Here is a 14,304-nt window from a genome sequence, read left to right as displayed (position 1 = left end):
GGCTATGAAGTCCGCCGAGAAAACAGTCATGGACCCCCCAGACGATGGGACCGTTGGGGAAAAAAACCCTTAACAGTTTGCGTTGTATAGTAAGTAGTAAAGTACTGTACGTCCTGAGTGGAGGTGCCGCAATAGCTCGGGGTTTAATGCCACCTTTGATCATCTTGGCTTAGGCATATCTACCTTACCTTACCTAACCGGAGAAAATGACTACCCGGAGAAATCCTGACTGCTCGCTCGCTTCGCCTGCAGATAAGAGAAGTAATTGCTCAAACTTTTTTTGACTTTACAGGTCCATCAGGGCCTTGTTGGTGGTGTCCTGTCTGTCACTAAAATTGATGGGCCTGTTTTTTTTTCGACCCCATCGCATTAAGCTCAGGTCCACCGAGTCGCTCGCGTTCAATCGCATCGTCAAAGCAGTCCGCGAGGGGCCTGTGACGATCAGCCAATCAAGGAATCTTTTTGGAGCTAGGAAAGCTAAGGTGAAGGATTGGTTCCAGAAGAGCTTTAGAAGAAGAAAAAAGGAAATTGGATGCGAGCCTTGGGAGGACAAGTCTCGGCGAAGTTCGAGGACGACACGGCCAAGGACCGGGGCACATGGCTGATCCGTCTAGCCCAGGCTTTTTTTTCTTTTTTTTTTCTCTCTCTTGTTCGTTGTTGAGATGATGTGGTCTGTCATATTCTTGTGCCGCCTTGGTTTCGATTCGATAAATTGCTTTTGACTTGTTCCAGAATTTGGACATGTCTGAGGAAAAAACAAGCCGAAAGACGATAGATCAGGCACAACTGGACTAGCTGTCATCGGGCTGGTCTGGGCAGGTACAGACTTTGGCTGACCTCAATTTGTTCCCTCTCTCTATTGCGATTGGCTACCTCATGGGTTTTGGGACAGCTCAGGCACAAGGCAATCGACAGCCGAAATGTGGGATGGCAGATCCGATCCCCGGTGGGACCCCACCCAAGCGAACATGATAAAATACCACGCAAGAGGAGAAGAAGAGAGTACAATGTGTCTCAAGGGCATCTGGCCCCACAAGATGCAGAGATCTTAAGATGCGATTGGTCGATTTACCTGATGGCAGCTGTGGATCAGCGCCGTCACAACAAATCAAAGATGGTCTCGTCACGCGAGCTTGACAATTTGGCAGGAAAAGCCACCACCGAAACGGGATATCCACAATCAATGGTCAGTTCTGATTCGGAGCCGACAAAAAAAGAAAGGAATCCTACAATGCCTACCGTTTATCACGTTTGCCCAGAGCGACCATCACGCTCGGCCTCTCCGCAAGCTCTCTGTCGAAGATCGGAATGATTGTTTCACCAGTTGGATTGAACGTTGTTGACAGCTCACAGTTGCCATATCAACGGAGAAACCCAATCTTCTTTTATTTTTCTTTGTTCTGGGAGGTTGCTACTAGACGAAGACCGAGTCCGAGCCTTGAGGGCAAGACTTCTCAACGTCTTCCCACATCGGCAACCGGACGTCGGCAAGCATGGTCTCCACATTAGTGACACCGGCTTAGCTTCTTGGAGCTTCTAGTCTTGAGGACAGTGAGGTCTCAAACGAGGTAGCTGATCAACCAACACCCCCTTCGGCCTTTTTTTTTCTTTTTTTTTTCTCTGTTTAAAGCCGCAAGGCGATGACAGGGTCGTGCATCATTTTGACCACATAATCGTGCAACCCCTAGCCCGCCCTTCCAGAATGTCAATCAGGAACGGGGCATCGCTCATGTGACAAGCCGTGCGCAGGGCTTAGGATACCTCGTATAGGCGTGCACGCGCGCACGTTGCCTGCTCATGCGTCTGCCGCCTCTCATCGCCCTGGGAACTTGATTGTCCCCAGGTTTCAGAACTCCGGGACCAGCTCGAGCGGGCCACACGTTCGCCATGCGACCGATCTGGACGAACGACGTCAAAGCATGATTGATGTTGTTTGCCAGCCACACTTTGTTCTTAGGGTCAATGGGGCCGTTTTCTTTTTCTTCTGTCGCTATTTGGCTGCTGATAGACATGCCCCTGTCATGTGGTTTCTGCGGCTGATGACATGACATAACATCGGTTCTTATACCTGCCAAATAGGGGATTTGTTGCTCGCGAGGTTGCACTTGATCTATTAATTTGACATAATCCCGGCGGCAGTAGATCATCCAAGCAAAAAGAAGCGAACAGCAAAAAAAGTCGAACATCAGCCAAAAGGGTTGTGGGCCAGGGCGTTATTTTTTTCTCTCTATTGAAGGCTTCTTACTACGCAAGTTGCTTGGTTCAGTTTGATACACACCCGGGATTAACAACATGTCAACTTAATCTGGGACGTGACGGCATGCCATCCGATGCATTCTCCACTTGTGCAACCTTCCTGATACTTCCAAGCCACACATAGACGCCTTTGCCGAATTGAATTTTCTTTTGCTTCTATTCAATCGATTCCGTATCGAGATGGCAAAATACCGGCGGGCATAGATCTAGGCCGAAGCCAAAATGGCGAAACATTAGTGCTTGCGCGGGATGCTCTAGACCACACTAGAATACTAAATTACTAGGATGGAGGCTCTAGAACATTCAAGCACCGCGACGGCGCCGCTGTCAAAACAACATCTCCAGGGAAGAGAGATGCCCAGCGCCGTCTAAATCCTTCGGGGTTCCCCTTGTCAGTCCGTCACGAAAGGATTGATCGGACTATACAGCACGCCATAAATAGACGATAGAGACAATAGGGAAAAAAGTTGGCATGGCGACGAGCACGAAGACGACGTAGCGTCAGGCGGCTGAGGGGAAGGAAAAAAAAAAGGAGGGGGGAGGGAATAGAAGTCAACAACCGGCCTCACATGATACACTCACATGGAAATGAAAGACGGGCCGCCGGCAGAACACAAACTCACTGCTTCTAACGGGGTGAAGCAGATACTGTGGGCAGCTTGCCGCCTGGCATGTTTGCCGGCGATGAAGCCCAGGTACACCTGCTGAACCATCAAAGATGTGAGTGGGGGGTGGAGAAAGCTTAAAGCGGATACGCGCTGGCCCGGGCGCTTTTATCTTGTGTTATGCAAATCTTCCGAAGCTATTTGGGCAAACAGCTTTACTTGACACAAGCATTCACACAACCTTCAGACTCGTTTCTCATTCCAACTTCGGCGTTTGCAAAGAGGACATCTCCACACAGGCTGAGCTCGATTCAGGCAAATCTTCTTGCTTACTCGTTTTTTTCCGGCTCTGCTTTTTTTTTTTTTCTTTTTTTTCCTTGTTTGGTGGTTTTCTCTCTGCCGCTTCTTAATCCGCCGAAATGCAGTGAGAATATCATGCTCAAAGTAATAGTCTAACCTGATTTCTTCCCAAGTTCACTTTTCTTTTTTGTATCAGAAGTGCATTCAGAGGGTATGACTTGAAGTGGATGACGAGCGCTTGCAGAGAGAGGTACGTACCCCATCCTATCCATCTGAAAGCCGAATCGTCCCATCTCACTGATTTACTATTACTGGCTGACAGACAGGCCGAGCTGAGGCATGAGCCAGGGATGCATGCATATCTGTACAAGTAAACTACGTACATGAGTTGCCACAGATCTGGTCTTGCCTTCACACTATTCGAGCCAAACGGCATGTAGGTACGGTGCTAGAGGCAAACAATACGTGTACCGACTCGCGGCAAGCATATTGATAAGCAATGTTGGGTATAACTCAGGTATCGTGGCCCTGGTTCGGAGGCAAACATCAACTCGCCTTCCATGTTTTCTACCTACTTTATTCCTCTTTGGGCCATGTGCATATTCGTCGGTGATGGCAAGGGAGCCCAAGGATGAAGAAGTGAACACTGACCGTTTATAGGCGGCAAGGCAGACAGGCAGCTTATAGTATGTGAATACCCGCTTGCCGGCTGCCGTCCCTTTTCGGGGTTTAGTTATTGGGGGGCCACGAGCCGCCAGGAAATCCCAAGTTGGACTCCTCGGTAAAGCTGTGGCGCCTCCTTGGTATCTCCTTGGTATGCAGCAAACCCCGATATGCCCTTGGTTTGGTCGGGACACGCAATGTTCCTTTAGGGGTTTTTTTGGGGGAGGTTTCTTTTGCCACTGCGATCCTGCTCTTTTCACAGATCCTGCAACATACATGACCAACCTGCAACTAGGCAAAAATTTGTGAGACCGGCGTGATCCCAGGGCTGCCAGCCGGACCGCCGTGGAGATGGTGTTGTCGATGGGTTATCTTCGGTGGTGCATGTATAACTTTCTAGCACGATCAAACTGACTGGTCTTTCTTATTTTTTTTTTTTTTGTTTTTTTGCCTGCAACCCCATTAATCAATACCATACAGGTTCGACGGGGGCGGTTCCCTGCCCCATACCTGCGCCGGCTCTACATCCGTCGGATTATCGGATTACTGAGAAGGGTGCAGCCCACATGGTGCAATACTTTGCGTAGTAGTATATATCCCCCTCCTCTATCATCTCATCTCTTGGGGTGCCGTTCCCTGGTGCAACCTCGCATCGTGCACACACACAAAACGGATTCATCACCATCCGGACAGGTCATGACATGACTGACCTTCAGAGGAGGCTCCACTTAAGCTGTCTGAATGACTTTTGCTGTTCTGCCTGTCTTCGCTTGACACCCCCTCAAGGGACCCTGCCACCTTGTGTTTTTTTCCCTGTACTAGCATAATTCTCCTATCCGCTTGCCGGCGACCTTGACTGGCCCGGTCCCTTGTTTCCACCAAAAGCTGGGACAGTGATAAAAAAAAATTAAAAATAAAAAAAGAAGGTCTGGGCAGGTTCTTTTGTTGCGAGCGAAGCACCTTCGGCGTGCACCGAGACAAGAGAAGAAACAAAGAAGAACCATGGTTTGCAATCGGCGGTTCAAGGCTGAAGAGAAAAAAATAACATTCATCTACTGCGTACGTGACTTCTAACTTGTGTGGAGTTCTCAGCAGTCCCGAAGCAAAACACAGCCTCAATATCCAAAGGCATGTTGATTATGGTACTCGTTGTTACACATCACTTTGTCAATGTTCTTCTTCAACCCCACGTACGAAGTAACAATATAGCCTTTGTTTGGGAGGGGCGTCTGTGTGTTTCTGCTCGCGCGTGTGTGTGTACGGGTACGCAACCGTCAAATCAAGTGGCAGAGCTGCCAGAGCCACCTGATATCTTCTTTCCCACCGGATCCAACAGCCGTTTCTCATGTTTGCCAATCCATCCGTCATTGATGCATCGGGATCCACCCTGATACCACCCATTCGCTCCTGCTCTGCTACTATATAGACAAGGATTTCGATGGTTCGCAACAATATCCCGATTTGGTTTAGCGGCAATGCTCCCCTAGAACCAGGCTCTGGCTGTCAAACAACCCCAGTTCCGTTATCCACATTGAACATGGCATGCGGGGCCAAACAGAGGAAAGAAGAAAAAACCACACACACACATCGAGGTTACATGGGGAGTCAGAAAAAAAAAAGGAGATCCAATCTTGTCAATCTACAGTAGCAGACGAAAAAAAAAGAAAAAAAAAGAACGCACTCCATGCATGCACACCTTTGATCTCTTTTTGGGCCTTAGCACGCACCTTTTCTAGACTACCCCCCGGGAAGCCCCCATCCGGCCCGGGGATCAAGATATTGTGCAGACAAGTCGTCACTTGGCCCTTGATTGATAGGGACGGGACAACGGTTCGCCAGCCCTGCACCTGGGGGTTGAGGGGAGTTTTTCTTGGCGAACCACTGGCTTGACCTACTACGACAATTAATAAAAAAAAAGCTCAGAAGATAAAAGTAAAAGAACACAAGAGGTTTCATACAATTACGTGCCGTGTTCGGCCCAAAACATGAATAAAAGAGACATCTCTCCGGACAGGGTAAAGGAACCAAAGTTGGCCTCAACCGGGGTTTGGGTTCCGGGAAACGTGGCACACGAGGGCCAAAGGGACGGGCGATTGACAGCCGGGTCCGTGTGTTCTTTCTCTGTTCGCAATGCGGGTTTCCCCTTGGCCTTTCCCTTCCCCCTCCCCATTTTTGCCGAGTCGCTGCATTCACCCTCTTTTGCGCCTCTTTCTTTAGCAAACAAACCCATTGCGATTACCACAATCCGACCAAGTTCGGGAGGGCCGGCTCCACCACCCCCACGTCCCAGCTATAGGTGTTCGGCCCTATAACAACGGGATGTGGGATCTTGGTCGATATTTGTCTGAGTATCCGAGATTTTTATTGAAAGCAAAATTGATGGGCGAGTTAATTACAATACGGTACTTGTGACTTTTTTGGGTTTTCCCCTCGCACAAAACCACCTACCTACTATGGGTGATTGTCCTTGGTTTTGCTTGGTTATCGGCACAATTATTCTTATGCACTTTCCTAATGCATATCTGTACCTACCTATTAATGGCAGGATCTTAGGTTGTATATTGTGGCGTGGTGTGCGTACCCAGAATTGTATTCTGTCATCAACTTGAGGCGCGGCGAAAATAGTCCGCCAGAGCACAAACGACCGACCGGGGTAAGTGGATTGTTGCTAGTAAGCAATACAAATCCAAAGATCAAATGAGCAAAGGTTTGCCCATCTACAAAATGATGACACCTGGGTTAACCTCAGATGATGAGGCTATGGCCCCTTATTTTTGTTATTCTCTCATCAAAAAAGGTTTGCGGGAAGCCAGCTGTCAGTTTGACATGGAGGGGGATACGCACGCCCGCCCGCCCGCCCGCCCGCACGCACGCATGCACATGTATGCCAGCCAGTCTCTTCTGTTTCTTTTGGTCCTATTTATTGTTATATTAAGCCTTTTCATTGACGTCTAATATGGTCCATGTTCAGCAACATACATAAAGCATGAGAGGATGTGCGGTCGGTTTTGTGCCAATGATTTTATAAGACTGCGTACATCTACTTCTTTTTGTGAAAATTCTCCATCTAATTTGTACAATGCAATGTGAGCGACGGCCTCTGTCTCTTCCCCCCTTTATTTCTCGTGACCATGCCTCGACTATTTTCATATCTGGTAGGGGGTTTGCTGATCTGCATTTTGCAAATTGAACAGAGAAAAAAACGCGGAGCCAAAAACCACCTGGCGGGTTGCGTATTCGTTCCCAGCTGTGGACTCGGTCAGGTACTGGACCTGGGTCTGGCCTATTTTGCTTGCTTTACATAAGTCGCTCGCCCCCATCTGATGTTTCCACCACGTACCTACCTAGTACTGTACATACCGGGACCCAAGCCGCTGTCCTGCCAAGTTTACCAACACAGTGTTCGCGGCTCTACCCCTCTTTGACACACACACACCCTCCATGGATCTCAATGAATCTCTATTAGCCTCTGACATTTGCATTTGAGTACTGGGGGGGGGGCAAGAGAGAGAGAGAAAGAGAGAGGGACAAGTACCTAGGGAATAAAGGGACAGGGGACTCCCCCACTCCACTCCAGTAATATCCTTTTTTCTTCTTCTTTTTCCCCTTTCTCTCTCTCTCTCCGACCCTTGCCCACGCACACCCCTCCACCCACACCTTCCCATCTTTTGCCCACTTTTAAACGTACCCGTACCTTCTTGTCATTGTCCTGAGTTGTGACGGAAGATCTGACAACTTTGACAGCGTCCAGGGGCGACGGCGGCAGATAGGCCGCTAGGACACAACGGGAAATATAATCCACCTCGGATACCACCACACAAAAGGAATAGCGTCGACTCGGGAAAAACGCATTGCATTTGGCGGTGCTCGCGCCTCTTGCCTTTTCTCCATCAAAAAACTTCCAGGTCACCATCCATAGTGGAAACATGTTTTTTTTTTACACTCTTTCCCGTAGTGCGTGAGGGGTTCAAAGAGAGAGAGAGAGAGACAGAAGAGAAAGTGTCAGGGGGGAAACGAGGAGGGTTCAGCGAGATCGATTGGCCATCAGAGGGGGGGGGGCAAAAATGATCATAGCGCAAAAGAACGGTAACCCTGACTAACAATTGACATTTGAGTGAAACAACAAAGCGTGGGGAGAAAGAGGGGACCATCTAGCAGCAAAGTTTGCCTGTTATGCATAGTAGTGCTATAATATCAAGGATATATGGTTTATTAGGATTCAGCTCCTTGAACAATGAGGTGGCTAATAAAGAAAGAGGAAAAGATACGAGCACCAAAGACCAAAGGAAAAAAAAAACCCTTCGTGGTCAAGCGGAACTTACTCAACTGTAGAATCGCATAATAAAAATGGGGAAATCGGGCGGTAAGCGGCATGGCCCGGGGTAATCTTTCCTATTTACAGGTCGATAAATGACGACGTAAAAAAAACCACAAAAGTCCCAACGATCTGTACTGTACCGTAAAAGAGGGGAGTGTTTCTTATTCTTTTTAGATCCTTCCACTTTGATTTGCTTGCAAAGAAGAAACCCGAATAAATCTCGGTTCATGGTTCGGTCCCAGGTTTATAATAAGACTGGGTACGTCGTAAAATAATTCCCCGTAACAATTTGCAAAACCACACGATCGTTGGATGAACCAGACTTTTTTCCCCCTCTGCTTTGAATTTTAGACTAGGTAGAGCAAATCGCGGCTACATTGATTATGGTTTTTGTCTCCACTCACACGCAAACATGCATCCATCCTCCCGGGGGGGGGGGGCTCTTTATGCGCCCGCCCGCACGACGCAACGCGTCTCTCGCTTTTATCAGATTTATCCTGGGTATTTGATCAAGTATTACTGTACAGAGAAAAGCTACCTAACTCTGTACGTACCATTCTTGCGGCCAAGGTTGCACCCGGGTGGAGACGAACCACAGTTTGATCGGTTTTTTTGTACTTTGTACGACCGGGAATTTTGGAGCCATGTCGTTTTGGTAGGTAAATCGCGAGCGAGAGGGCAGGGAAAAACTGATAGAGAGTTTCGAGAGACGAAAATAACAAAGTAGATCAAAAGCAGCAAGGCTAGAGAGAGGTATAGAATAGGCATTGAGATGCCGGTCTTTGGGAGGCAGAGACAGGCGGAGACGGGGAAAAAGGACTCGGCCTATAGAGTTGCAGGTAAGTACAAGGTGGTAATCCGGATTCTGTCGCACGAACCCCCCCGGGAGATCGATAGATATCTCAGTTGCTGTTGTGGGCCCTGCGCAAGTAAAATCTGTTTCCAGCGCGCTGGGACTTGTCAAAATCGTTTTGCTCCGCGATGATCTCAATCAATTCCAAAATGGCGCAGTGTCGGCTGTCAACCCCAATCGGGAGATTTTGTTCAATCGAGCATAATTACTTGTTGTAGCTTTTTGTCTAAGGAGTCTTATACTGTACATCATGACACACATAATAATTGCTCACCATGTGGCTTGTGAGAACTTAGGTCCTTTTTTTTTTTCTCTCTATGTTTTTTTTTTTTTTTTTTTTTTTTTTTTTTTTTTTTTTTTTTTTAAATGTTCCGACTTGAGATTTCTGCCTTCTTTTAAAGCCGCATTTTATTTATTTCTTTACCTTGTGCCCCCAGTAGAGCTTATTAGAAATTAAGGATAGAAACAAGTAGGCATACTAGAGTGAAACGCTTACCAAATAACATCTCTTTCTCGCATCCAACAAACATCATGTTCCGGTTTTGAGTCCATGTTCAATCTAGAGGGGATCATCCCAGCCCTGACGCCCATTAGCTACTTTTACTTTTGAGAAGCGGCTTGACCTTGTAAGGTCGAGAATGCAAAGAAGAAATAAACCCTCGTCTGCCTTGACCCCTGAATCATCCATCTACAGTACTTTTGAGTCGTTATCGAGAAGCAAAACGGAATATCGAAAGACTCTTTAGTGAACTGCCTTGTTTTTGAGATATAACCCAAGCATCGTTTGGTTAGCATTCCATCATCTATCTACATGTCTTGTAGTGCTACTGGTTGGTGTGCTTGAGTGGTTCCACCCGCACCTGTCACCATCGATACAAGCGCCCTTGAAGCAAAGCAGCATACTGGATACATACCCCCTGCGTACTGTTATTTGCTGCCTGCTCCCTTGCCTCTCTCACTTGGACCGTGCCGTACTTTTACTGGTAGTATCGGACCTTTACATGGTCCTCACCTGGGTACCTAGGCAGCTAGGTTCATGAGGTCTTCACTCTGCACGCCCCCCCTTTCCTTCCCTCTAACAACAGAAGTTTGCTCTTGGATCGATTTTCCCGCCAAGCTTGCCACGGCTTGTTGTCCAACCATCAGGTCACATCCACCACTTTTATTTGATATCACACAATCTGAGCAGCAGTTTTACACAAATATCACGTTGAGAAAAAACCTGCCGATAGCCTCCACACACACGCAACACAGTTGCACATACACGCACACCCCCTCCATACAGTCAAACCAAACCGCCAAGGATTTCCCGTTCGATCTAGCCACGTTATGCCCGGCCGGAAAGGATCGCGGGAGCCGTCGTGACTCTAATCTCCTCCCCTTTCCGTTTTTTTTTTTTTTTTTTTTTTTTTTTTTTTCTTTTCATTAAAAAAAAAGAATTACAAAATTAAAAAATTCCGTGTGTTCCTCCCCCCCTCGCAGTCTTGGTACGATCTGATCGTCATAACCGGATTTCCGTCCGCTCAACCGGGGAACGGTACAGGACAAGAAATATTTCCCTAAAGGAGCCAAATAGGCTTCTCCGGTGGTTCGCTTCCACCCATGTGTTGTTTCGGAGGGGGGTGAGAGGCGAAATATTTCCAATACGCTGGCAATACTTTTTACGCGAAGGGATAGGGGTCGCTCGGGAAAAAAAAAAGAGAAGTGCCACTCACTCGTTTTTGATCTTCCTAACCTATTTTAGCCAAATGGGAAGGAGAGGAGCAAAGAGTACCGCAGATGCTAGACTAGACTAATACTAATCCCCTCATTCCCTCCTATATCACGATGACTAGTATACACCACCTGGGACCATCGCCTCCGCTGTTATCTCCTTTTTGTCAATGCTGTCATGTTAATCTTGAGGGGGGTTCATGAACCGGTCAGCCTAGGAAGTGCTTGCCAAGGGACTTTTAAAATTTCCGTCTTGTATTTCTTGTCGTCTTTTCTTTCCTTTTTCCGGGTGCCCTCGAGGCTTTTTTTTTCTTTCTTTCTTTCAACATGTGGCTATACCCTTGTTGCCTTGGTCTTCCTCACCTCTTGTGTTTGATGTATATCGCCTGCTTACATATCTTACCGTTGTAGCAGATTATTTGTAATCCATGTTATGGATTGGCCTTCCTGGCATGACCAGGCTGTCCCCTTTCGCGCGGCCTGCCGCGTAACGGAGAACTGCCAAGAGAGTAGGTTGAATGAAACGGATTGGCTTGATCAGACGAACAGCAATGATCAAGATATTAAAGAAAATATGTCGTTTGAGAAAGAGAGAAAAAGAAAAAAAAACAGGGACCTTTTGGTGAAGCCGAGATAACCGAGAAGCGGGGAAGGTTACCTTGGGGGGGTTTAATGTTGTGAGTCTCGTCAAATCATCAGGTCGTTCGAGATGGTTGTTCCTCTCTGTTGATTTCCTGTTCTTATTTTCCCCTTCCTTGGCATGTAAAACGAGGTACCTGCAAAGATGTGAGTAGGAAAAGAATTTCTTGAGTTGTGGGGTTCGGAAGAGTAGAGGAAAAAAAAAAGATTCGATCCCATCGTACCACGTCATGGTTTGGGGCTTGCTATTCAGTTACCTTTGGGGGTTGTGTGTAAGTGGGTGGTTACACCAGCCAAACCAAAAAAAAAACCCCCCCGTAGCGTTCGCAATCACATCATGGGTTTGCACAGATCTACTGGCCTGTTGGCCGATCTTGGTTGACTAGTTGACGGATTATTCAATCATTGATCCCGTCTTTTCATCTGACGTTCCCCTCCTCTCAAACCGGGCAGAAAGAAACAACATAACTTTTCGATGGGTACAAGGAGCAGTGCTGGTGAATACATACTGCCAACTATGTACCTTTTATACGGTGTTGATGGGGCAAAGAGAGACTCCCCCTACACAACTCACACACATGCCTTTTTTTCAGGTTTTGTCAAACAAAAAAAGTAGGTTGCCGCGAGACGAGCCTTGAGAAGGTTCCATGACAAACGAAGCGTGTGAGCCTCCTTTCGGGATGACGGGTGTCCAAAAAAAGCTGAGGCAAAAAAAGGAAAAACAAATTAGAAGAAAAAAAGGAGACAGCGAAAGAACATCAGATTGGGATTTCGTTTTCATGATGTCTGTTTCTCCGGTTCACTTCACTTCCTACACCTAGGTCTACTGCATAACCATCTCTTATTCGTACGTTGTAATTAATCACTCACCAAGAACGGCATTTCTCGCCCAAGTCTGTATGTCATTAAGGAACGCATATAATTGTTCATCGGCCGTTTCTCCTCTCTCGTGTTTCTTCTGTGTTTTTTTTTCTGCATGAAATTTGAGAAAAGCACATGTTGGATTGAGATGTCGTCTTTTATGTACGTGGCCCTTTTCGAGGGGCTCTTATTTCCTCCGATCCGCAGGGGTGTCAAATCGATGGATGTTGGCTTTTTTTCCCCGGAGGCACAAGGGGTCTTGTTTTTTTTTTTTTTTTTTTTTTTTTTTTTTTTTTTTTTTGGTTGCTTGTCAATGACTTTGAGCACCAAGGACCATGCCATCATGCAAGTGCTTTCTTGTCAAAGGCAAACCAAACAGAAACAGCATAAACCCGGCATCTCCGCCTCGCTTGCTCAGGGACACTACATCCGGCATTCGAGAGCTCCGGCAATCAAACAAAAGGAAAAAAAAGAAGAAATCCCTCCGCCCAAGCTCGGGTAGCTGTTGTTGACTTCTAAGGTACCTAGGTACCTAGGTAGGTACCTTACCTAGCTACCCCCCGGTGCAGAACAGATAGAGAAGGAAGAGAGCGGGGAGAATGACATGATCTACGCCGTAAACTGGCTCCTTCCTTCCCTCGTGGCCTTGCTCGCCTCATGTCCCGAACGCCAGATAATACCAGATCGTCTCCGCAGGAGAGGTCAAGAGGGGACCTCTGAAGGCTAATTGGACATGTCATTGACCACACCACGAGCAAGATGCCTGCAGCATGCACGCTCTAGATGAACTAAAACAACCCCTGAGGCAAGACCGCATGGGCTGTGCAGTAGTTCCGTGGTATTGCTCTTTTGGCGGCGCATCTTTTTTTTTCTCTCTTGCTATGGGTGTGTGTGGGCACAAGTGCAAGTGTGTGCGACAATGTGTATGTGCACTGGGTTCAAATCATGTGTGAATCGTTCTTGAGGTTCTCCATCATGTCAAGACTATTGTGCGAAAGTAGCAAATACCCTGCTCCGTATCCCCTCCTCGTTCATGACAAGAACAGGCTGGTTTTGCCGAGGTGTTTGTCCCCATTATGGTGTACCTGCGTGGTCCTTCGTTTGTCGTCCTCCGTATGCACTTCATACTCTCTGGTATTGGTCAAAAGTTGAGGAGGTGGTGGGGTGAAAAAAGGGCAAGTTTGGGATTCCGACTTGGGAGGGGGCGTCTTGTGTCTTCTTTGGAGTTTTACTCGAGCTCGAACGAACGGGGTGGTCACTCTCTGTCAGGGAGGTTTCCTGGAAAGTCAAAAAATGACGCCCATATGGCACGACACGGGAGAACGGAGGAAAGCACAAAAAAAGAGAGAAAAAAAACTACAGACCAAAAAATGTCTAGGGGCAAGGGAACGCGTCTAGAAAAAAGTCGGCGCTTTTCCGACCAGTCGCAAGGTCGGATGCTGTCCAACGGTCTGCGAGTTGAGACGTTTGAGGAAGAGGGTAAAAAAGACAAAAAAAAACAAAAAAAAAGATTTGGATACCGGTACATGGAAATCTCGTCATGTTTTTCTTCCCATCTTGAACCCTCAAAAAAAAAAACATCCTCACACACTCTCCCAAAACACTGTTTTGGCTCACACGGCATAGAGAAATAACTTAGGTGAGAATTCGCCCCAAACATACCTCCACCACCCTGTCACCCTGTCGCAGACTTGTTCGGCCTCGCGGAAAACCCTCATCTATATGTTGTGTGAGCGTGTGGTGAATGTGTATGAGCGAGTGAGTGTGTGTGGCGATCCATCTTTGGCCTCCAGGTCTAGACACTTTAGTTTTCCTGACTATTTCTCTTTTTTTTTTCCTCCGATGGCACATTGTCACCCGACTACTCCTTGCTCTAGTCCTCAAAGCCTCTAGTCATGCAAAAGCCAAGATCTCTCAAAATGCCCAAACATCAGCAACCGCCGGGAGAGGGTCGCGGAGCAAAAGGAGTCTGTTTATTTTTTGTTTCCCCTTTCAGGTGAGCAAATAGAACTAGATAGAGCCAGCCCCCTGCTGCATACCTTTAGTAGAAAGTACTTCGTTAGTTGTCCCCAATCCAATAGAAGCTTGCTAGCACG

General features: G+C 47.4%; 3 protein-coding genes across 3 annotated transcripts; all 3 read right to left on the bottom strand.

Moving 5' to 3' along the window:
* Positions 1-1,521: 1,521 nt before the first annotated feature.
* Positions 1,522-2,149, bottom strand: MGG_14845 (uncharacterized protein; the record flags this gene model as incomplete). The annotated part of the gene is made up of 1 exon (XM_003717256.1): positions 1,522-2,149. A coding segment is annotated over one exon (422 nt), but the record flags the coding sequence as incomplete, so codon positions are not given.
* Positions 2,150-4,286: 2,137 nt separating this feature from the next.
* Positions 4,287-6,054, bottom strand: MGG_17198 (uncharacterized protein; the record flags this gene model as incomplete). Its single annotated transcript, XM_003717255.1, has 5 exons — positions 4,287-4,345; positions 4,535-4,709; positions 5,019-5,324; positions 5,552-5,718; positions 6,051-6,054. 5 exons carry the CDS (start codon positions 6,052-6,054, stop codon positions 4,287-4,289), a joined length of 711 nt encoding a protein of 236 aa, XP_003717303.1.
* A 729-nt stretch (positions 6,055-6,783) lies between these two features.
* Positions 6,784-7,752, bottom strand: MGG_17197 (uncharacterized protein; the record flags this gene model as incomplete). Its single annotated transcript, XM_003717254.1, has 2 exons — positions 6,784-7,271; positions 7,360-7,752. The coding sequence occupies one exon, from the start codon at positions 7,750-7,752 to the stop codon at positions 7,360-7,362; it is 393 nt and encodes a 130-aa protein (XP_003717302.1). The 3' UTR covers positions 6,784-7,271.
* Positions 7,753-14,304: the final 6,552 nt, after the last annotated feature.

The sequence above is a fragment of the Pyricularia oryzae genome, chromosome 4 (assembly GCF_000002495.2).
Source record: "Pyricularia oryzae 70-15 chromosome 4, whole genome shotgun sequence".
Lineage (NCBI taxonomy): Eukaryota > Fungi > Ascomycota > Sordariomycetes > Magnaporthales > Pyriculariaceae > Pyricularia > Pyricularia oryzae.
This window is presented reverse-complemented; position numbering and strand designations above follow the sequence as displayed.